This window comes from Seriola aureovittata, chromosome 7 (genome assembly GCF_021018895.1).
Source record: "Seriola aureovittata isolate HTS-2021-v1 ecotype China chromosome 7, ASM2101889v1, whole genome shotgun sequence".
Lineage (NCBI taxonomy): Eukaryota > Metazoa > Chordata > Actinopteri > Carangiformes > Carangidae > Seriola > Seriola aureovittata.
Window position 1 is genome coordinate 19,811,475 of NC_079370.1, and position 26,006 is coordinate 19,837,480.

General features: G+C 39.1%; 1 protein-coding gene across 2 annotated transcripts in view; it reads right to left on the minus strand.

The window, feature by feature from the left end:
* The window catches only part of LOC130172442 (CUB and sushi domain-containing protein 3-like), a 216,283-nt gene that overhangs the window by 98,000 nt on the left and 92,277 nt on the right, over positions 1 to 26,006 (minus strand). For both annotated transcript variants that reach the window (XM_056381188.1, XM_056381187.1), the window contains exons 24-31: positions 24,798 to 24,989; positions 23,089 to 23,215; positions 21,774 to 21,976; positions 20,305 to 20,496; positions 18,712 to 18,850; positions 17,047 to 17,234; positions 16,490 to 16,684; positions 12,015 to 12,131 (exon numbers count right to left, since the gene is read on the minus strand). In XM_056381188.1, the coding sequence (XP_056237163.1) occupies positions 12,015 to 12,131; positions 16,490 to 16,684; positions 17,047 to 17,234; positions 18,712 to 18,850; positions 20,305 to 20,496; positions 21,774 to 21,976; positions 23,089 to 23,215; positions 24,798 to 24,989 (1,353 nt within the window). The remainder of the gene's footprint in view (positions 1 to 12,014; positions 12,132 to 16,489; positions 16,685 to 17,046; positions 17,235 to 18,711; positions 18,851 to 20,304; positions 20,497 to 21,773; positions 21,977 to 23,088; positions 23,216 to 24,797; positions 24,990 to 26,006) is intronic.

The following is a 26,006-nucleotide window of genomic DNA, read 5'->3' on the forward strand; positions in this document are numbered from 1 at the left end:
CGTTAAACCCACCACATAACCAACAAAGACACAAGAGTGAAAAAATGAGAGGCAGAGTAAGAAACAAATCTGAGAGACTAAATGTCCCCCAACAGCCACTGGAGGCAACGCTGCACCTTATGTCCCAAGAGATGGTTGTTTGGACCGACTGCCAAGCAACCAGCCAAATGACAATACTGAAGACATGGAGCGAGCAGGAATGAGGAAATGTGGGGACGGATGTAACAATTTCTATGTTTTTATAATAAGGGCGCCTTGCTACTTACTCTATGTGACATAAAATAGATCAAACACACAAAGCAGCCAAAGACAAATGCCAGCCCCTAAAACTGACAAAGCGAAAAAAAGGAAAAAAATTCAAATGTACACACACAAACATACACGTACACTTGTACACACAAAAATGTGTACTTACACAAAGAATCACAGGCAGACCTGTTTCTTTATCTGTTGAGTAGTGAGAATGCCTATGGCTGAAGCAGAGGCTGAATAAGAGATGATTTCACCCTTAGGGACACATCCCTGCTGTGGTATTAGCATACCAACACCGTGCTTTGTTGAACAGGCTGCACTCCCCCTTTGTGAACACACACACACACACACACACACACACACACACACACACACACACACACACACACACACACACACACATACATACTCTCACAAGTACAGTGTCGCTCATTTCTGCCTCTAATCCAAAGTCAGCCATGCATGACTACAATCTGCTCCTTTGCTGTAATCGCATCCAGATTTTAAGTCAATAAATCATTGTAAACTTGTTACGCTAATTTATGCAGGACTATGATGAATCTTTTGTCCTCTGGGCCCAGTCATGGGAGTGTAATGCAATGCACTTGGACAATAGACAACATTTTCATGCCTGCATGTTGACCTTGAATTATCCCAAAGCAGTTAAGTCGCTTAAATCACAGACCTCTTTGGGTATCGACTATCGTGATATTAGTGCATTCCTGTATTTCACATCACTATGCCTGTTGGGCAATGATAATGCAAAAATGTATTATTAAAGGTGTAGCCTATTCTCATGTGATGACAATCTAATTTCCCTAATGTGACAAGAGACTGTGATGGTTTCTGCTATCCTTTGTGGTTTCTGCCAGAAATTAATGGATTCAGGGGACTGTTTAAATTAATCACGTGATTAAAGCAATCAAGGCTGGTTGATCATACATTGGAATCACTTACAGAAAATGAAGGTATTGTAAGACGAACACAGCAATATGCAGTTAACACTTTGAAATTAACTTGATAAGATAAACCTCACTAGGGTTTCATAGGACACTTTTGCTTCAAAACAGCCTAAATTCCTTCAATAAGATTCAATAAAGTGATGGTTCCTATTTCTTGGTTCATTCTGACTCAAAACACATATTTCCTGCATATATTTGCCATTGCACTCACACTGTGAAAAGCCCTTACCAACACATTTCAAAGGTGCTCTATTGGGCTGGGACCTGGAGAAAGTGCAGGGTAGTGAAGAAAATTAAAATCACTGTCACGTTCCTGGAGCCATTTTAAAATGAGGAGTGCTTTGTGACAAGGCTTGTTATTCTCCTGAAAGTTTCCATTTGAAAAGGTGTAGACTGTGGCAATGCACTGATGCACCTGGTCAGCAACAATGTCCAGGTATGTTGTGGTGTCTGAATGGTTCTCAGGTGGTACTAAGGGGAGCAATGTGTGCTAAGAAGACATCTCCACACCACTACACTACAACAACCAACCTGTACCATGTCTACCTGGCAAGATGATTCCACCAGTTTCTCCAGTTTCTTTGCCTGGTACTAAAATGAGTTTGCATTTGGTGTGTTTATAATAACATATCTTACCATGATGAATACATATTAATTACATTTGACATGTTTCATGCTAAATGTTTACCATACACCCTAATTAGACAGAACCATCCAATATACAGTGCATTCAGAAAGTATTCGGACCCCTTCCCTTTTTTCACTTTTTATTATTTGTCTCATGCTAAAATCAATCATTGTTTTCTCTCATCAAACTATACTCAATAGATTATTAATTATTAATAGATTTTTGTTAATTTATTAAAAAGGAAAAACTAAAATATCATATTGACATAAGTATTCAGACCCTTTGCTATGACACTTGAAATTCAGCTCAGGTGCCTCCCATTTCTCTTGATCATCTTTGAGATGTTTCTACACCTTGATTAAATTCAATTGATTGGACATGATTTGGAAAGGCACACAACTGTCTAAGTTCTCAAAGGCAATGCAGATCAGAGCAAAAAACAATCCATGAGGAGGAAGGAACTACTTGCATAGCTCCGAGACAGGAGCCAAGGCACAGATCTGCGGAAGGCTACAAAAACTTTCTGCTGCATTGTAGGCTCCCAAGAGCTCCATAGTTCTGTGCGGAGATGGGAGAAAATTCCAGAAGGACAACCATCACTGAAGCACTTCACTGATTTGGGCTTTATGGCAGAGTGACCAGGCGGAAGTCTCTCCTCAGTGAAAGACACATGAAAGCTTCTTGAGGTGTGCAAAAAAGCACCTAAAAGAGTCTCAGATGGTGAGAAACAAGAGCCTCCAGCCTGATGATCACCAATCATACCATCCCAGCAGTGAAGCATGCTGGAGCGGCATCATGCGGTGGGGGTATTGTTCAGCAGCAGGGACAGGGGGACTAGTCAGGGTTGAGAAAAAGCTGAGCGGAGCGAAGTACAGCTATATCCTAAATGAAAACCTGGTCCAGAGTGTTTGTGCCACACCCCACGACACGACACAATATGATACGATTTTGCTGTTCTAATGACCAATTTGTCCAGATGACCCACTTTCCTCCTTACCTGTATGTAAAGGAAACTAATCAAAGGGACATCAGTGGAAATTTTGGGAACAAATGTCTGTGATTGCAAATTCCATATTGTGGCGAGATTTGTGTCGACACACAACTGAAATCTGATAAGTATGTTTGGCCAGCTTGAAGAGTGGATTTTAAGATTGGCCCGCGATTTGATGAAAAGAGCTAAGAAATACCAGATGATGTGTGAAAAGTTGAGGCAAACTGCAAGGGCTCCCCTATTAAGAGAAAATAAGAGCAGAAAAGGCTTGAGAACAGACAATATGTCTGATTGGCTTAATGCTACAGCTCATCTACTGTAAACTTTGGCTGCACTTTTCAGTTTTCATCTGGCTCCTTTATCATCTCGGCTTTTGGGATGGAGTCCTTCCCCTGTCAAAAACAAGGGCATGTACTGCAGATAGGATCATTACAATACAGCAGGGAAGAGAAATGTCATAATCTTAGAAAGGCTCTTTCAGTCTCCATCTCTCCTCCCTCTGCTATTTGATCTTTCTCCTACAGAATGAATGAGCGTGGCCCGCTGGATCACTTCTGTGTTGTGTGTAGTTGATGCATTATGATAAAACTCATGCATGCCAGCCAGGCAAGAAATTCTACAATGCACGGGTGAGATCGCCTTGTGCGTACTATATTGCTCATGTATATAGAGGTCGAAAGAGAGAAATATTGTTCAGGTATTTCTCTTTAAAGAGCTGTTATTCAGGAGTTGCTGAGTCTTTCTGTCTAGAAAATGTTGATGTTCATTATGTTTAATTGCTTACCAGCATCTGCAAATTAATGTCTCTGTAAGCCTCTATGTTGCTGCTTAGAGAGACATGAGTATAATTGTTAGGGGTCCTTTTTGAACTGCACAAGTCTGTAATGCCTGTGGGTGTCAGACTTTTTTTCTCTGTTGCTATTTAACCTGAACAAACCAATCTGCTCCCAGACTGCCTTTGAAATACGTTTATCTGTAGTATTACCTCTAGTCAGAGAAATAGAGCTCAGAGATTATCAGTGTTGCTTCGCAACAAGATACATTCATAAGGTCTTTTCATGCAGTCAAAAGACAAACAAGTCAGAATGACTTCAGAATATGTGGTCAAATTAGTATGCAGCACATAGTATAAAAACAAAGTGACTCACTATTAATACTTAATTGTATATAAAAACTCACTAACTGTACCATTACAGTGTTATGGCACCAAAAGTTATGGAGCTAATACACTCATTGCTTAGTCTACTGCTTTAAAAACAAAACTGCAAACTATACAGTATATTTGCCTCAGATGAAAAGATTAATAATTAACTACCCAACCAACTGGCTAACCACCCACCCATGCTAGATGACTGCCAGCTTGTTAGATATGACTCATCAGCAGGTACTGGTATTAAATAACCACTTTTCTCCTCTTGCATATACAAAATCAGACTTAAATGTTTAAGCGTGGTTATGTCAGTTTAATTCCCCCCCCCCCAACACATGGAGAAAAATCAGAAAGAGAGGCTATGGTCAGATTATACTTGCATCACTGTAATCCATCTGAAACTACAGACTCAAGCTACACCTGGTTTGTCGTTTCACAAGTAACCAGCAAACAGTGGCAGGAATTCCTCCTCTGGTTCTGGTTGAGTCTACTCCTTTGTGTCATCAGTCAGTCATGCACAATCTGTTCCTTATGACCTCACAGGTCCCACTTGTTACTGTGAGACAGACCAACCTCCTGGACCGTTTGCCAGCTGAGGCTACTGTTACCAAACAGCTCATTTGAAAACATCTTCATGTGACAAGATTCGAGAAAAATATGTTCATGCTGACATGCACTAAATCGTCAAGGTTACATTAAGTGGTTGAACACAGTAGTGGGAGCATTTCAAATTTATTCCATTTTACTGTATGGCTAAAACTCAACAAAACCTTGCTGGCACATCACTTCTCTGTAGTGCCAAAGCAGTTTTGCTGGAGTATTTATCTAAAATGGACTATAAAGTCAGATAACAGGCTCCAGTTCTCAGGTATCACGTGGAAGCTAATCAGTAAACCTTGAGTAGCTCTGCAGGGGCTCTATCTCACTCTGCCCTTGCCTCTGTCTAAAAGGTCTTAAAGGGATTTTGTGACTGTCAACGAGAAGTAGGTCCTCCAACTTCAGTTATTCAAACAAAAACCCTGCTCCCATCACACTTTTGCGCATCTTAACCAATTTGTCAACTTGACCACCTCGGCCAAGATGTGATGGAAATGCCTTTATCATCTGCATGTCCATCTTATTCAGCTATAAATCCACTGCCCTCTAGGCAACCTTGGCAAGTATCCAGTTCTTGACATTCGCTTTCCATAAGCTGATTACCCATTTACCAGCTACCTGTCTGTATTAAAAAAAAAAAGCATCTCTTTCGAGGAGAACTCTCACGGTTCATAACTGCTGTTGTGTACAAGCAAGTTGCAGTTATTTTTCCTGTTAACAGCTTATGTGGATGAGATTGCTGTTGAGATTTTTCAGCTTTTTTTGTTGTTGTTTTGTTTTTTGTTCTTGTATAGTGCTTGATGCTGTTTGGATGCCTGACTGACATTCTAATTATGAAAAGTGCTTTTTAAGTATATGGTTTATGTCTTGTCTGAGTCTTGAGTTGAGTTTGAATTCTGTCTTATTGTGTCACACTGAAAAACTTGAATTTACTGATCTGTCAGTTACAGTTGACATTTTTACACTGATATCCTGGTTTCCTTTTGTTTCCTTTTTTTTTTCATTGCTTACGTGTAAACAATTTTCTAGGTTATTACTACAAAATGTTTGCAATTAGAGAGTCACATTAAAAAAAACAAACTACATGACAGTGTTGACAGGAAATGACATATGTTTGGAAACTGAAGTTCATACTGGTAGACAGCCACTCAGATAAACTATAATTGGACCATGCAGTAAAAAGCAATTGTTCAGGACAGCATTAATGTAATTGTTATGTAATGCCATCCTATTTTTTACCTATAGCCACTGCATTAGATACATGTGCCTTCAGGTAAAATATGTAGAAAGCCCAGATAAGGTGTTAAAGACACTCTCAGCACAGGCAATAGGAAAAGGTAAGGAAAATGGCAGCATATGTTTGTCCTTCTGGCTATGAATTATGGAAGAGCTACCTGCCGTCTTTACTTTGTGGCGGCACAGGCCTTCTGAGATTCTGGACTGTGACAGCATACACAAGCCTCATTTACAGAAACCAGAGGGATTGTATGACAGCACAGACACATATATTTTTAATGACCCATTATCACAGTGAAATTGCATCAGCCCTTTTGGCAGGGAGTATGTGGCTGCACCTTGGCGCAAACTGCATCCAGTCCATTAGGCTTCTATCTTGGGTAAAAACTCCCTTCTGTGGATTGAAGGCTGTAAGTATTGGTCACTTCAAGAGAGAGGAGAAAGAGGACAAAGATATATAACTAACATCTTTTACTTCCAGATTTAGCAGCACTCTTTTTATTTTTATCTTAAATATTTATTTATTTACTTGGTTCTTTATCATTGTTTTTACTTGTTGACTCTTGAAACAGCATATAGTTGTTTCAGTACTCTTAAGGGATATATCAGTGGGTACCCACAATGTCATCAATTTGAAAACCAACTTGAGTGCTCAACCCACTCAAATTTGACAGCGGCAAATTCTCTTACTACATCCACGAACATATGTACCTGTGGAGCCCCCCAAAGCAAAAACACCTTTCGAGTCAAAGTGGGGACAGAGTATATAGTTCATATAAGGTTAATCACAGTGAGGGTTGTGTATATACTGTAAACCGATGCAGACAGACAAGCTAATGGTTTCTGTGTGGGATGCAGCTAGACATGTACGAAGGTGGCCTCAGGCACAATCTTACTCTCCAGCAAACATCACTGATGAGTCAACAATCAGCCCCCAGGGTCAATGTTTTTATGATCGTTCTCAGCACCACTCTGTTTCTCTCTCTCTTCTCTCATTCCCTGTCTCGCTCATTACAACTCTCTCACTCATTATCACACTCTCCATCCGACTTGTTCTGAAACTTTCACATTCAACTAAGATCTATGTGCCTCTTTCTCGTAGTTAGACTCACTCCCTTTACCTCTTGCAGCTTCCACAGTCTCTCTCTCTCTCTCTCATTCTCTGTCCATCTTGTTGCAGCCCAGATTTATTACTGCAATCTGTCAGTGCTCCTGTCTCGCCTCCTGACACATTCTGTGGCAACCATTATGCATATGTTGTTGTTAGTATTATACACACATATACACTGGAACTGTAAAAAGCCTCAGGCAGATAGACAGAGGTGACTGAATGTTGTGTCAATGAAATAAGATTCATTAACGACTCATTATGGGCATCCCTCCGGTGAGAGACTACCACAGGATGAAATGAAACTTGTGTAAAGTTAACCACAAACACCACACATAAAAATATGTGTTATAGTGGGTATTCAATCTGCTATAAAACCTTGAAAAAATGAGGTTGAGAGTTAGAGGCATATATAGTGATGCTTTTGCAGGGTTTTGCAAGGAAAGCATTAGAAAAACATAGTTAGACTCAATTTTGACTCCAGACGTGTAAATGGCTTCTGACAATCATCTCGCTATTAATGAGATTTTTAAATCCATACGTGATTTTCAAAAGATTATCTACAAAGTTAATGATCCTTGGAGTAAATGTTGCTACATATCCTTGGGAATATTTCAGGCACGATCCAATGCAAAGCAAATAAAAGCACATTTCTCATGGCAAAAGAAGAAAAAAAAAAAGAAATAAGAAAGAAATATCACAGAGGGTCCTGCTAATTGGAAGAATTTCACTCACCTCTGAAGCCATCAAACATTCACGACGGAGGCTACATCAAACAAACGCATCCTCTAGGCTAAATACAAAGTATACAAACTTAGGCTGGGAAAAAAATCAATTTACCTTGAAGCACAGTTTGGCATTTTTGTCAAAGATAAATATGCGTCCACATGTTTTTTTAATTTCTTTTTTCTCCCTGTGTACCAGTGCACACAAGCACACAATGGGGTTTTATTTTGTCAAAATATCTTGACTTTCAGTCAGTTTTTATGTAAGAAAATACATATCCTGCTGGAAGTACAGGACAAAAAACGTTAAACACTAGCCAGTGATCTTGGTGTAAACAAGAGTGAATTCCTGTGGGGCACTGTATGTTTACAAGCAGTGCCCAAGGCAAAGGTTGAGTGCCATGAATAATTTATCTCTTTAAAAGAGAAGCAGAGTTATTGTTTGAAATATGACTACCACCATTATTTCTGATAGAATTATTAAACATTAAAGGGCAAGACAGATGCACATTGTACCTTAATAATGTCTGAATGGTGCAAAGTAAAATAAGCTACGCACACAGGATAAGTGAATGCTGAGTTAGCAAAATGATGGCTCACAAATGACTGTAAAGCCTTTTTTTTACTATAGACTATACACACAGTGTGCTTTAAGCACTAGCTTTTATTATCATTTTTATGATCATCCACTGCCATACAGTAAATAAACGCCAATATTAACATGTATGCACATGGATAAGAGCAGAGCGGTCCAAATTGTAAATATGAGTCATGTATTTGTGTGATTGAGGTTATGTTTCAGGCAGAATTGTACTAGATTACACTGCAGTGCATTATGGTGTAATGGATGGATGTTTATTATGTGCATATGTTATGTCAGTTTATTAGGTTCGAAGGGTGGCATAGCAAAATGCGGCCCACAGGAAAACACAGGCACATACAGGGAAATATGCAACCAGTCAGTGAGACAGAAATCATGACAGCTTGGGTAAAGTACAGTAAATCTACACAAACTGTACAATAATACCACTGAACAAGATATCTGCCAACATCTAACACATGTATAAACATCCCTGATACTTTGAGCTGTCACAATCCTTTGCAATGACAATGACAAACATACAGCGTAAACCTGTGCTTTCATGAAAACTTGGAGCAGATGACAAAACAAAAACAACAAAATGTAGCTGAACTTTTCATTAGCATTAGTCCTATATGTATGCATGCAAAGGATTTGTAGTTGGAAAAAAATAAAAGTTCTATGTAGATATTGGCTTATACTGCAGGGCCTGAGAGTAACAGCTGCCCAGTTGCCCCAGGCAACAAGATCTATAGGCTACCACTATCAACCTGGTTTGACAACAAAATAACTACAACAAAGAATGGTGAATTCCTCACCTTGGTGCAGAAAGAAATTGAGAGTGCTCCTGTTGCATTTATTTACTCTTGTGACTACTACACCAGTCAGCCAGGTGATTAAGCAACAAGACAACCAAATGTGAAAACTATTATTACCAACTCATCATTGTATGCTTCAGTTACATCCATGTCTGTCCAGACTCATATATGGAGACTATAAGACTATGAAGAAACTGGTATTTTGTCATAATTAGCATATGAATTTTTGAGTTATGCCAAAAACATGTTTTGTGAGGACAAAGTGACCTTTGGCCTTTGACCATCAAATTATAAAATCAGTTCAAGTAAAGTCCAAGTGAACGTTGAAAAAATTCACTCAAGGCATTGCTAAAATACCACGTTCACGAGAATGAGACTTGTGACCTACAGGCGTATGGATGTGTGAACATACGAGTGGACAACCCGAAAACATAATGTCTCTGGACACAGTCAACATCAGCACACAGGTCAAAAACATATTTCTATGTCACAAATGGCATAGCTGAAACGAATATTTAATTATAAAAAAAATTTCCACAGCATGTGATTATCTCATCATCATATCTGCCAAGACCTCAGAACATGGCAACATTGCATATTGTAATAGAAAAATCAATTTATCCCTAAAAAAATGTTCATTATTTCCTCAAATATGATGAACACTGCAGATCCAGATCAAATATAGTTGTGATATGACTGATAAGGTACGAATCTGATCAGGCTTTCAGAGGATAATTATTTTCTCTATTGCAATTTACCTCATTATACTTGCGTCTACTTTGTAAATATGCAATTAAAAAACATCTGCCTATCACTGTTTATTTTATTATGCATTATTAGCGACACTAAGCCACTTTCAGTGAAATCCATTTTATGATGATCAACAATTTAAACATAGCTTTCATTCAGGCAATGGCTGGTTACCATTCCTGACAACCATTAGTCAAACACAATGTCACGCAATGTACCAGCACTAACTTTATCAAATATCCTACAAATAATCATGAAAAGCACATGGTTTAATCAATTTAAATGTAATGTACTCCCACTTTTCTGACAAGAAACTAACACAGTATGTTTTTCCAGCATATACAGCAGTGTTTCAAATATTCAGAGACATTTTACGATACATATGTCTATAACAGGGTCTGTCTTAACACTTGCAGCTACACCTTGACAGCAAAACAGATAAGGATATACACCCACATAATGCTGCTCCCCAAGGTGTAAAACCCTCAGGTCATTGGGCAAGAGTCATGAAGGGATTTTTCCCCACTGACCTTTCCCTGCTAGTTCAACCTGGTTGATACAATGTCTCAAAGGCTCACGTACACTATCGGTCATATGAGGGACAGACCAAGACACATTTGATACTCTACCCTAGGCACTTACAAATTTCAATTACCTGTATACTAGACACTGAAATGTGCTTTCTGCTATCATGCTGGCTAAAGGCTAAACTCAGCTGCAAAGCTGGTACAGAGAAAACATTTCTCTGCATACTGATCGATCTGCAGGTTAACAAAACTAAAATGCTAGACTCCTCATACAGTACTTAATCCTTAATTTCTGCGGTTTTCTACCAGCATCTACATACACAGATAAACTCAGTTTTTTCATTTGCCATTACAGCAAAAACTGGAGAGGATGTTTTAGACAACTGGGGGTGGGGGTGGGGGTGGGGGTGGGCGGGTGAGATTCACATATTACTAGTGAAATGCTTTGGATAAATTAGGATTTCTTGTTACATCATAGAGTTGTACTCCCAACATTTTCAGTTTGCTCTAGCCGAGCTGTGAATCCCAGAATATATTTCCCTCAAGCCACGCCACAACAGTCTTGCTCTTCTTCAGTAGGATTTTTCAATAGCCTCTGTGTTTGCAGTCCCTGGAATAAATTTGCAGGCCCAGGTGGGAATGTTGCTTGGCGACTTCCACACTCCATTAAGCTTTTGCAGTCAGTTTAGGCAAACGCTGCATTTGCATGCAATATTTATTAAAATAAAAAGGCCTGTGGGTTTCTGGACTCTATGAACAGTGGAAGATGGCAACAGAGAATGTAAACTGTCGGGCTGGATCATCACACAGGGGATTAATCTGTGTTTCATAAGAACAGGGCTTTACAGAATAAAAGCCCTGCCTACGATTTCAGCAGCTCTTTATGACTAACATGGAATATTTAGCAGAAGCGCATATAGGTCTCCTAGAGATCTTTGCTGAATTATGTATATACAGAGGGGCTTTGATAAACTGAGCATCCGTGCATTTGCTTGCTCCATCTATTCCCCACATCTCAGCTGCTTGACCTTCCTCTCCATTACCTACACTACGGAGCATTTTTCATGTCAACTTAATCAATTTTTGTTGGCCCTGATCTCATTCTGCTTTCACACCTCTTGCTAAAGCCTGAATACTGCCATTCTTCAGGTTGTTTTTCAACTTATACATAGGAGTGGGAAAGAGCCAAAGAAGTAACAGCAGTTCCAACAGGAGTATGGAATTCAAACAATTTGTATTGATTAAATGTTATTCCATCAGACACGCGCCACTGTGAGCAATAGCAGTGGCCAACACTGACCTTTGTCTATTCATTGTGTAACCATTGGCTCGATATCATGACAATTCAGCTGTCAGAAGAAGCAAGTATAGAGGGAATGAAAATTAATCCAGCAGCAGACAAGCATGTAAACTGACTACAGAAACTGTCAGTTGAAGTAACCATCACCCACACCAATCCAAACTTACAAAACACTGAAATGAATGAAACACACAATTAAGTGCTACTGGGAAATTAATTATGCAAGTCTGAACGTTTTGTTTGGTAGAACACTGTCACCTATGACCAGCTTGAAGAAGAAGCCAGCATTTCTTCACAGACATTAACTGAAAACTCGGAAAACAAAAACAATTATCTCTCTTAAGCAACTATTTTCTGCAACTCGGTGAAAATAATGCTTGAAATGCTTACCAAAGTCCCCAGGGACAAAGATGTCATAGACACAGCTCTGGCCTCTGGTGTAATTATGTGGATAGTTTGGGGACAGTACAGTTCCCTCTGAACCTGTGAAGTGGCCTCCGCAGGGAGCTGCAGGGACGGGAAAGAAACCAGCAGAGAAGGAGAGTTAACAAATGTGAAACAACCAGCTTACAATACCTGGGGACATAAAGCAATAACATACTATCAGCAAACCCATTTTAACTGGCATAAGTGCACAAGTATGCATTTCATATCACAAAATGAGATGAAAAGTCACCTTTGAACTTTCAGTTGCTGACAAATATAATTTTGGCCAGCATACCCAAAATAATTTGACATTTGAGAGACACTTTGGGGACATTTTCAAAGTGAGCTATAAACAGACAGAAAAGGAAGCCTGAGTTCTGTTCACAGGGTTAAAACCCAAAAGGGAAACAACCAGCGAGGAAAAGTACTTTTTTTGCCTTCAAAATACAGAAAAACACCATCAATCAACAAAACACACAATCACAAAAGTCTCACATGCCTGTGACTTTAATCAGCCTGTATCGCCCAGCACCATGTTTTGAGAAACTTAAGATTCAACTCTTTGGCAAAAACAGGCTTTCTGTCAGCACTCTGTGTACATGAATCCAGTTGCTTGAAGTTGCTTGATACTTATCTTAATTGATTATAACATCAGAAAATACTCTCCAGTTAAGTTGGTATGCAGTTGCACATTTTGTGTTACCGAAGCCACTGTAATGTATGGAGACCCCATCCACACCAGGGGAACCAACACCTGTAATCTCACCTATCTCCAAACAAAGATCATATCTTTGCATGCTTGTAGCTCATAAAGTTATACTTGCACAGTCATCATAGTGTCGGCAGATATTCAATTGGCGACTAGGTTCATTAATATAAGCTGTGTCCTGTCCTGCACCTGCGTCGCATCTCAGAGTCCAATCTTAAGCTGTTAATGATGTACCTAATTTGCCAAGAAGCCCTCTAACGCAGTTGCCTCATACCTCACGGACCAAGCCATCAGGTGGGGGAGCCTCAACTGTAAACAAACACACACTCATTTGTCAGAGGGAAGCTGTCACCAGCTGCTCTGAACCCCCTGTGGCCAACATAATGCACATGTCACTGCTGTTTCACTGATCAGCACAGGAGAGGATGAACAAAAGTGAGCAGAGGTGCTAATGTAGAAAGATGGATCAGCAGTTTGTCCGCATTTGGTTGCTGGAGTAGCAAGAGGCATGTAATCAAAACATATGTGGTGATGGCAAGTGGGACTCTAATTCAAGCTGATTGGTCAGACAGGATGGGATCCATAGTGCCATGGTGGGTGAGAAATTTGAGGGAAGGAGGACACACTGAACTGTCGATCTACAGAAGCTGAGAGCGGCACTAAGGAAAGAAAGGGATTCTCAAGATATGCTCTAATAGTTTAATTCTGACAGGTAGGTGTGGTGCTAAGGAGAAGTGGAAACACTGTAAAAGGCAGATGGGTGGGAATCAGCTAAAGGCCCAGAGTTATTACTTAAATCTATACACATGATGATATTGAGAATGAGGATGCCATGTAAGATGTCATCATATGAGGTTTCATTTCAGAAAAGCTTAGATTATCTTCAAAATGCAAATACCACCAACATTTTCATATAATTTGCTGTTATATGTGGAATTTTTAAATATGTGAGAACTGCAAACAGAATGGTTTTGGTTTTAGATTCTTTTAACTGATTCCATTTGAAAGATACCGACCTAGACCTGCAATCTACTACTTGGGAGCTAAAGGAACCATCACAGCACAATGAAACAAATACTGAACGTACTCGTGAGATGACAATGGATTCAAAGGAAATATAAAACATGACAAACAGACCAAGGGTTACAACTAAAGTCCAACCAACACTAGAGGCTTATATCAATATCGGTATTCAAGAATAAAAATAAAACATTAATTATGTGTACACCCATAGTTTTCTTTTTACTTTTCTTTTTTTGATACATAAATAAATAACATTATTATTCATAACACATTTGTGATAAGGATTCATTGTAGATGCCCTGCAGTGTTTACGTGCAAACAAAAGTTGCTCATACGTATCCTGGAGGTCTAGCAAACATGTTGAATGTATTTACTTCTACATATTGGATTTGGAAAGCCATTTTTTTAAATATCTACAATCAACCATTGTTTACATCCATTTTTTACTAGTTTTTTCTTCTCCACTGCCTTTGTTGGTGCATTAATATGTATTTTTGCACTAAATCACTGTCACTGCCTCTGTTTATCAGCAGAATAGTGTAAAACCAGCAGTAGGAATGTGAATTGCATTACACAGATGTATGAGTATCCATGTGCACATGCATAAAACAAAACATTGCTCCATAGAGCAACTAGTGCTAAACAACTCCACTCGGCATCTTTAAATTTGGTTTTTCAATTATTGAAGATTCAGACTGATTAGATCATTTTAGGGTCGAGGAATAAACTTAACAATTCTCTGTGCTGAAGAGACAATATGGTACAATGGTGACATATCCTTGGCAAACCTTACTGGACAACATATTGTATGCGCTTATACCAATACAACACTGTATACTGATATTACTATTGGCTATTATCGGTCAGTCAATCCCATGTGGCTCCAGTTGGGATGTAATCCATGACCTGAAATGGCCATCATTCGTACATATACTGGATTTGAGTAATTGAACGACTAAACTTTTTAGCATGTTAATGTATTGCTGCTGTCTGTAATACAATTTAACAAGAAAAAATTCAATAGGAATCAGTCATACTGACAGTCACTGACTTTTTAAAGTTAACTGCATGTTTCGCTTGTTTGGGAAATACTATCAACTTCAGCTAATCACTAAATAATATAAAGTAAGCCATTAGATTTCACCTTCAGTGAGTTAAGTAATCAGTTCAGATTTGGTCTCAAAGTAAAAATACTAAATGGAGTGGTGCTGATGAACCTCAGGGCTGTTCAGTGAAGTTACCCCAGTGTCAACTGTAAAAGTAATGAACAGCTCCCTGGTGTGAGAGTGGGTGCCCCCATTCCTCACTGCCGAAAATGAAAGCTGAATTCTAATTCAGCCTTGGCCGATTAAATACTTTAAGGAGTATTAAAAATGGTGTAATGCTACTAGAGGGAGGAGTGCTGGGTACTTATCTTGAAACTCCTCACATCTTTTTTCACTTCTCACCTTGACACTGTGATTACTCTGATGCTGCAAAGCTCTATGAAATGCTTACACTTTAGATTTGGCTTTGAATAATAAACACGCAGTACTTGGTATATCATGTATTTTGCAATACACTGTGAAATTGTAAAACTATAAAATTCCAGTAACTATGCAATGCCCTAGAATTTCAACTACTTTATGTCAACACTTTATACGACTGCCTCAACTACTGTTAGTTTCAACATAAACTAATTCAGGCTACTCAGCAAACATTTATACGTCAGTTGATTCATTCATTCTATTTTATCACTGCCATCGAAATGTTTTCCTCACTTCTTGTGAAGTCAGGATCATGCATATCATTCATTCACCCATCTTTTGTTTCAAGCTAATATTACATTTTAGATTAACTGAAGCTGCAAGTTTTATGTTTAAGTTCAGTTTTTTTTGTTTAATGTGTAGGCCAGTTGGTAATCTGAAATTTTCTGTGCATATGGAGATCCTGCTGTTAGCTGATTGTGCTGAAAGGGCAATGATTGACTTGAACAATAGGGTATAGCTGTTAGAAACCATACTTGGCATCTGGGTGCTTATTGCAGAGAAGGGCTAGTCGTATGAAAACTGATAAACAATTGAACAATTTCAATTTGCTAAAGCCGGGAAAATAAAGCCTTTGTAAAGATATTGTCAAAATGTTTAAAGTTACAGTATTAGGACACTTCAAGCTGTCAAGCTTCTCAAATATGTATAATATTGTAGTTTCTTTTTTGTTGTCAATCAATACAGACATAGTTTTACTATGATATGGGGCACTGAGGTAGATTTAATGGTATTTCAGTCTACACTTTAAATTTGGAGTCCTGTTTTTCATTTTGGTAATAGCCCTACCAGGCTAGAGAACCCACATTGTTTTAACACATCACATAGCAACATTTTTGATATAACCTTCTGATATAGTGTGTTCCCCATGTCTACTTCACCACAAGTGCTGAACAACTCTTCTATTCTACACAGGTTTTTTTTTTTTTTTTTTTTTTAAATATATTTACACCAATTAAAAATAATAGTAATCTGCAATAATTTCAGTGTTCGACATCTATAAAAGAGAATTCTCTCCTCCGACTTTACTTTTCTTGCATTTTGCAAGAGAAGTGTGCACCACACGTCAACTTTTCACAGCACAATTCTGGTATCACATAGTATCAAATATTGACCAAACAGCTGGAGTGCAGTTTGCTCCTACTAAGGGCTTTTGTCATTGTCAGCGTGTTGCCTCTCACCTTGACAGCTTGGTTTGGCTCTGTCCCACTCTGGTCTTTTGCTGTTGCCCATGACACACGTCAAAGTGGAGTAGCCCTGCAGCAGATAGCCAGCCTCACAATGAAATGTCACCATAGATCCCAGTTTGTAGTCAGCACCCATTCTAGTGCCATTCATCACATTCCCTGGGTCAAAACACGCCTCCCGCAGTTTTGCTGCCAATCAAAAGAACAAAGCTTTTAGAACAGTGACAAGTGTCTTAAATGAGAGAGGTTTCTAATTAAACAGAAATAAGAATAAATTCTTCTACAGGCTGCAAGGGGCTGTTTGAAATAACAAAAGTGCTTTTTTAAAAAGTAACAAGGTAATCGTATTGGAGATGGATAAGGGTGAATCAGAGGCTATTCTCACAGCTGGCATCAACATTAGAAAAGGTAATTGTGACCAGTAGCATACTTCAAACACTTTATTTTCTAATTCAATTATATATGTATCAAACAAAGTCCCCTGCTGTAATACATTAACATATTCTGCGAAAATGCATACAGAATCCCGCTTGCACAGGCTTTTAGAGTACCTTTATATTCCAAATGAAAACCGGTGTAGCTCACAGAGCCGTCACTACGAAATGCCAAGTACATGAAGTTAGATGTGCTCTCAATCTTCTCCGGAAGTTTACTGTCTTGGAAACTGCCGATCAGATGAGCGCTGCTGTCTGACCCATCATAGATATACAAGAAATCATAGTTGGGCTCAATACTGAAGCTGTGACAAGTGAAAGAAACAGACAAATGAGAGATAAAACAGTTATTATTTTTGAAAAGTCTTAACCACTAAATTGTACAGATTGTATGAAAGATTTAGAATGCATTAGGGTTTCAAAATGAGAGTGTGCACCGCAGAGCTAGAAGTGAGTCATGCCAAGCGATTTGTTTTGCATCTCCAGACAAAGAGATAAAAAAAGATATCTCCCCCAAGAGGTGAGAAGAGATTAAATTGTTGTGACACTGCGGTGGCACAAAATCTTCCCAGACGGCAGTGGCAATGCAGTGTGAAAAGATCGTTTCATATTGTAGCACTGTATATCAAATCACATGCCGCAGTGAGAGAGAGAGGAGCATTTGTTTTCAAAATAATGAGCGTGGTTTATGACAAAAATGTAAATAGCTTGGAGATAATTGCATTTGAGTTGGATCAAGGCAACTCCAATTTAAAATCATAACTCCATCCTTTCATTTGGCATTCCCAAGAGAGAAAGCAGCATTGTGCTAACTCTATTAGATGTTTGTTTTGAAGGACAAAGTTGAAAAAGAAACATGGTGAATTTCTCTACTTCACCTCAGGAGGAGGGAAAGTGGGTGGCAGCGTGGAAAGAGCCAGTGTACCTGTGCTTCTTCTCTTGCCCTCCATGAAACGACTATAAAAATAATACTTAACAGTCAATATAGGACATCCCATGAAAAGTGCCCTGAGGCCCATCTAAGAGTTTGCTCCTCCAGTTTTGCTGCAACATGCTTAGATTGCAATTAATAATGTAAAGCTTACAGCCTGAGTATCATTCAGCGTAGGAAATGAGCTGCACTCACATCACATTTCCGCCTGCAATATACAGTATTCAACCAGAAATCTTGTTTCACCACATTCCAGCAAAGTGGCAGGAATACCTGCCTTCTAGGTGTTTAGAAGCACTGCTGCTTCTCCCCTATCTCCCAACGCACCTGGGCTCAAACTCAGGTTCTCTGCTTAACACACACCACCAGCTTTGTTCAATACTGTGATGTTGTAGCTGGTTCCACTGCAGAAAAAAAGCAATTCCACAGCACAGGCTGAGCTACTGTGCATCCACTGAGACCTGCTCCATTCTGTTCCAGGTAGGTTACAAACATACCACAGGTTTAGGGAGAGCTTCATCTTGTAAGCCACTGGACCATGTACATGAGGGACAACACTGTTTTTTCGCTGTCCTCCAGTATTTATTCTTTTTTTCTTTTTATCAGATCCACTGTTCATTCTGCAGACACTTTAAATTCATGGCTTTTCTTTATTAGTAACTGTTTTAAATAACTTAAACCCCTGTGTTTTAAAAACAGAATGCTACTGTGACAAAATTATCTTTTTTTATTTACACTTGGCCATACAGGCATCTAGTGTACCCTCAATTCCCTTTAGTGTTGTTTTGCTTCACGTTTTTAACAAAAGCAACTACACAACGCAAAGTGGACATAATAGCCTCTCATATTACCTAATAAAAGCCAAAGAGATGACATAGTCAGAGTGGACAGCAATAAGCCAGTCACAGTCTTTGCTGTGTGGGTAGGGGTGTGGGTAGTTGGGCGAGAGGATGAATCCTGAAGATCCAGTCACATTCCCACCACAAGGTGCTTGAAAGAGAAAAAAGGAAGAAGTGAATGAGAAAGATACATACAAACGATCACAAAGAAACTCTTTGAATGTGCTTTTCCTGTTGCAAACGTCTCTAGCTGACCTGGATTCTGTTTGAGACGGGTAAGCTATGAGCACTTGTAGGTTACAATAATAATATAACTGTGTCAAATTCTATAACCTTTGTCAACCTCTATCATCAACATTCAGGTATTCATGTGACATCAGACCAAAAACTAGGACATTAGAAAGACTATACCATCATTTCCCCACATTATGATGACATTAATTTTTTTTCTGGCAATTCTTTGGATATTTCTCACACATTTCCCAATTAATCTGTGTTGTTTACTCAGCATTGAACAGGTCAGCTCAACACATATACAATTTCAGGCACGAATAAAATTTGATAAAGATATACGATATAAACTTTCTTACTATAAATTATTCAAGCAACAACATGCATCTCTGCTTCTAAAAAAAAAAAATCTCATATAATCTTAATAATGTATTCCACAATTCATCTCTACAGTACACCGATCCTGGGTCTCTATGGGACCCCAAAGATGAAGTAGATATTGTATGAAACACATGAAATTAACAAGGTATTAATTATCATAATAATCAATGAATTAATATGGAAATGTTTGCTCCAGGATTTTACTGTATACATTATGTTTATGTGATTTTTTTTTTAATGAGATTTTTGGTACTTGAGCATGTCAGAGGATATTCTTTGTGCCCAACTCTTAAAGCCTCATAAAAGGCTTCACTTGTCATTTGTGAGTTTGATAAATAAAGTAACAGCTGTCAGTTTCACTAATAAAAGTATGAGCGACACACTGAGGAGCATATTGTTCTTATTTAGTGTGATAACGCTAAGTAGTATAAGGACAGCTGACATTTACATCAGGTTTTGACTCGAACTGTCTTGCTTCTGATGACATTACATTATGTCGAGTTGTGTGTTCTTGTAATTGCATTGCAAGACCTACAAATGTCTAGCTCTTCCCTGGAAAGAAAAAAAACTCAGACCAGTTGGCAGCAACTCAAGAGCATCTAGGTTTCTTTGGACCTACTTAGTGTAATTATTTCTAATTGCATTGTTAAGTAATTAGCTGTTAAGCTCTAATACGGCAATGTGTTGGGAGACTATAGAGTACTCAGTCTTTGACTGACTACAGAAGTGGATTTGTCCACATAAGGGTTGGCAAAAACTCAAACATATCTGAAGAGTCTTGTTTATCCTCCACATATTTTTAAGACATCAGTGAGAGAGAATTATAGTGCAGCCAGTTAATAGAAAAACTCCCCTGCTCCCTCTTCCTCTCACCATCTCTCTTTCACTCTGATCCCCTGCTTCCCTCTCTCCCTCAATCCATATAACCTCACTCTATCTCCTCCACACATCCCTGCCTCTCTGTCTAACTCACACTATCTCCCTCTCTCTCACCGATGCAGCTTGGAGGGCTGGGTTGCCAGTAGTATCTATTTTCCACTTGGATGCAGGTGATTCTGCTCTCGCCCTGCAATTCATATCCCGGATCACAAGAGAAGGTCACCGAGTCACCGGGCTCCCGCCCTTCCCCATTGCGACTGCCATTCATGGGAATACCTGGATCCCTGCAGGCTGTTGCAAGTGAACCTGAAAGGCAAACACACATGTGACTCACACATAAAGCCATGTGCACCTGCAATGTACAGGGAATCAATAAGCACAACAGCACACATACACACGCTGTTTCATATCGTATGGTAGACAGCTGTCAAGCTGAAACTGCAGCTCAAACAGAGTTACAGCACAGAGCAGATTACTAACTGATATCAGTCAAAATCCTGCCGTGTTTTCCTAATCTGCTTTCCTTAACCACAGCTGTGGAGCAGCCCATAGCTACAAGACTGATCTGGTAAAACCTGATGGATTCTTCAAATATTCCTATCGTGACAGACTTTATTGAGAGACTTAACAAAGTTAAGTATATTGCAGTTTTGTGTTGTTGCTTTTTTGCCTCAGGCAAACTGGGTGAACACATGCAGTGAATCCAATATAATTGATTTTAACATTAAGCTGCCATGCCTGTATACTTAAGAGAATGAAAACATTAACAAACTCATCATACATGGCATATATGAGGTGTTATGGAACTGCTACGCTCAGGTGCTTAGTTTTGAAGCATCAGTAGAACATGACAGCATTAGTGTTATAGCAGCAAACACTTTCCCTATACAGGACATTGTACAGGGAAAAGTGAAATACATGGGGCTTTCACTGCTCATCAATACATAATTAAAAATTACATAAAATGGAGAGAGATCCACATGACATGAACAAACATTATCATTCGGTCTGATAACCTGATAACATTAGGGGAGGGGACATACTGATTAGAAGTCAGCAATATACTCCTTACATGCTTAACACGCAGTGTGGTGACAACACTTGCTGATAATCTGCAGCTACAGACCACATTGTGATGGGATCACACCAGCCACAATGCCTGTCTACGTACTGATGTTCTGACACATGAGTACTCAGTAATTAAAGTACATCATTACATGAGTAGTTAGTACTTAATTCATCTCCAGTACACAGCTGTGAAGTTTCTGGACTGTATGTTGCAGGATTGTGATGCTATCATGGTGACAAAATCTGTGAAAGCAATACCAGCAGCAGTCGTTGCTGGTTAACATATGGTAATCTGTCAAAATAATTCAAATACTGTTAAACTGTGAAAAATTGATTTTATCATGACTTGATCCTGTTTCTACAGGCAGTAAACAATCCTTACATAACCGTACATTAATCTATAAACTGGGTAATAAATCCTATGTTTTTCCACTCTTTAGAGGAACTCTCACTTAGAGCAAACAAAAGACAGTGTACATCCACAGCACATCAAAGTCTCGGAAGGAAATACTCACTGGAGAAGTCAATGGCAAAACCAGACTTGGTGATGTAAAAGTCAGTCTCAAACTGAATGGTGACAATGTTGAGAGTGGAATGGATTCCCTCAGGCAGCAGTGAGCCGCTAACCTCCTTCAGAGACATCTCGTTCTCAGGAGGCCCATCCCACACCTTCAGGATGTCGTGGGATGCCTCTGTGTCAAATGCAAGAAACTGGAGACTGGGAGAGGTGAACACAGGAGATTGTTACTTTGACGTTGGTTCAGTTTGTTCAGTTTGTTCAGTTTAAGTCAAGTCAGTTCGCTAACATATAGTATGATCAGTGAGACTGAGATGCATTCAGCCTACGTGGCTGTTTATTCACTCATGTTTAACTGAATTAATAATGGCTGTGCTCACCTGCACAATTACAACAAAAACAACCCTTCCTAAGAAGGCAAGCGTAAAGGGTGCTGTCAACATTAAATTCAGTTCAAAGGAGAGATCTATCTAGAAACAGTGTCCCCTTGCTTTTGGGCATTTCAGTTGAGGTTTGATATCATCAATCAATTTCTGCCAAAGTTAGAAATACAAGAGCAGAGCCTCATCTGCAGTCTCATCAAGAGATGGCCTGAAGCAGCTTCTCTGACAAAGAATGTGTGGCTGACTTTATGAAATCATACCATGTTTACTTCGACCTCCAAGCCCAAATGGGTTTTATTTCACAGTAATACTAGAAGCTCTCAACCCAAAAAAAAAGAACATTTCCATGTCCCGGGTAAATTCCCCAGGGTGCTGTCAGTGTCTACAAAGTCCCTCTCCCAATCATTGTTAATGGAGCTGCTGCAGGCTGTTTCTCTTGATGACATCTAGCTTTAGAGGAGAATTTTTCATGTTGAAAATCTTGACTGAACTTTAGAACATCTCATGAAAACATTTCTATGTTGTTTTCATCTTTTGAGATCAGGTCAAGTTAGGAGGACCTTAGTTAATTTAAGATGTATGTAAATCAACTCCCATTTCCTATCAGTTCAGTTCTGGCAAATTCCTTCTATATAAACTGCAGTCTCTTGATAACATCAATCAGATTTCCTTTAGTTTCACTACACAAATCTACTGAGTGTCCAATTGTTGATTTAAACTTAGGCCTAATATATTACTTTCTTTAAAGCCCAACTATTTGTCTTAATTAACTATCTTAATTCAAATATTTTAAATTATAATGGTTTGGTTAAAAAGTTATATAGGGCTTTGAGTTATAAAAAAGAAAATAGCAAAGCATTTTTCATTCATACTGAATGCATAAATATGCATCTATAAACATATGACCATGTTAATAGCAGCTTGAGTTACCTGACAATGTTGCCAGAGTTGACCTCAATTGTCCAGGTGCACCTCAGGTTGTTGTCGTAGGGGAAGGGATACCCAGGAGAGAGGATACGCCCTGTAGACTCACCCTTGAAACTGCCACCACACTCCGCTGCATGTGTGTGCACACACACACGCATACACACACACACACACACACACACACACACACAAGCGGTTACAAAATACATGAAGACCTCCAAAAATGTAAACTCATACAGCAGGAAATGCAGACACATGCACACACAAGCAAATGTGCATGTGGTGAAACAAAATACAGAAAAAATGCTGTCAGAGTGCAAACTGCTTACTGAAGCTCAGAGTCTAGAATGAGGACCAAGAAGCAACAGTTTAAGCTCTGCTGAAAATGAACTATTTTCTTTTTCTGCTAACAGGTAATGGGGCTGCATCAAGGGCTTCCTGCCTGACCAGAGATATACTCACAGATGCAGTACTTGTTTGGGTTCCAAGTATGCCTCCTAATGATGTCATTAATTAACTTTAAAAAGACTGTGTCCAGAGAATATGCACGCTGGCCGTTGGACTGCAGGGAGGACACTGCTACAAATGTTACTGACTGAGGGAATATCTTATCATCCAATCTGTGATGTCTCTCCCCTGGTTATCGTCTTGCTATCTATATTACACAACAAACGGCACTTAATTAATAGGAAAATTGCATTAGACTGCCACAGTGGTAGGCTATAAACAGCATCATAACGCCAAGCAAATGTAAAAGTCCTTGACAGGAACCAGGATGTGGCCCTAGAGAAGTGGCTGGAAATCCCATTTCACATTCAGCTCATAGATACAAAGCTTTTTGTGTTGACCATTTAGTGATGATCTTGCACTGTTACAAAGGTAATCAATGGACTGATGTATTTATTTATTTTTTTGTGAATGTATAAAAAATGCCACAATGCAAGACTGAAGCCCTTTTACTGAAAAAGGAACAAAAAGCATGTGTCCATGTTTCATTGAGATAGGCTATAGGACACAGTGGCATTTAAAGTGCAATTCTGCACACGTACAGAATTTGTAAATCATTTTTTACCCTAATCCATCACTGCTAGACATCAAGAAACAGACACTGCCTCACAACACCTTCCAGAGTCTAGCAGCGTGCAGGTAATAGCTTTATCATTTCTGTCTCTCTGCCTCAGCATGTTCTGAATATGAAAGTAAAGCCAAGACTGTACATTATGTCCAGGACTCAATCAGATATGAGTGCACTGATAATTATGCCTTTACTTCTCGAAAAAGGCTGATCAATTGCTTTTTGATTAACATATTTAAATTATATAGCCTACGAGTGAAACAGACAGAGCAACACATTGAAAGCTCAATAGCAATTCAGATTGCTTCAATATAGTGTTCTTAATGGCTCTATACACCCAGTTTTTCATCAAGAACACAAAGAGAGATCAATGATTCACAATAAAACATCAGAGCTGTTTCTATTCTCTTACAAAATGACAAGCAGCGTATTTTCTTTCAACACAGTTCAATTAAGTAGAAATCATGTAGGGATAAATCCTTGGGATTAACACCTAGCTGAGCAATACTGACAGTGTACCTGGCCTGAATACTAATACAAGATACCACGGAAGGAAAGTGAGATGAACATAACGTCTAGAACCAAAAATTGAAACAGGGACAAAGACAGACATATAGACACAGGCAGCAAGGATTACCTATACATGATGGGAGGTGGTTGTCCCATGCTCTTCTTTCTCCAGTCATGCACTTAAGTATGCCACTGCCGTGCAGGGTGTAACCTTGATCACAGCCGAACGTGATGGCACTTCCAGCGAAGTGACCCTGGTCACTGACTTTGAAGCCGAATTGCGGCACACCTGGATCATCACAGTGGGATAGTTCAAAGCCTGGACAAGTAAGAGAAAAGAGAAGAGAGGAGGAGGTTAGAGAAGAATATGAATTGAAGAATGAGATAATATGAAGACCATGAGCACATACAAACACAGAATTATGAGCCAGAATTTAAAACCAAGTCAAGTGGAGAGAGCCATTCTATAAAGCAACACCATACTTCCATTTATCTGTATTGTAAAGAGGTATTGATTGAGCTTTGAGAATTAATTTCCGGTTGAGCACAAATGAGGACGGGGCTTACAGTGCCATTATATTACTTGGCAGTGAAAGATTTCATTTGGACAGAGAGCACAATTAGATGTTCACAATTAAATGTTAAATTGAGTGTGGACATTTACCACGATTGAGAAACAGCCCATCCGCTCGTAACACTTTGGGGTATTACAAAAGAAACAAAACAAACAAGCCACAAACAAGAAAATGTTGCGATAAGTCTTTAGCTCACCATGTTTGAACTTGACCATGGCCTTTAGACGTGTTCGTCTCTTTCAGGTACTAAAAGGTAAATGTTCTGCTATGCAGCAACAGTGGCCGCACATAAACCCAGCACTGCTGATTTATGATCTCTTCTCACAGTGAGGTCCGTGCCCATACCAGATGTTAGGGTAGTATAACAAGTGTCATGCTCAGTATAAATCTCCAGCAGTTACTCCTCACATTTAGAAAATTACCTTAGCACTTTTGGTAGAAGAGTCATGAAAACATGATCAGATTTCATGTTCAGACAAGATTTAAGCTGCCCATGCCCCACCTTCCCCCTTGCCCTCTTGCTGTTCATACATCAGTCAATCCTCTCCAAGTTGAAAAGCTATTCATTCTGGTTGAAAAGACAGAGTAAAGACTGCACTTTGAGATGGATAGAAGGTGCTAGTGTACATTCGGCTATTTACCTTGTGCACATCCCTGGAAGAATCTGAAATCAAATCTGTTTATGTGATACTTAATTATGGGTAATTTTGTAACTCAAAAGGCAGCTTATAATTAAAATATCATTTCTTCTGAACTAATTG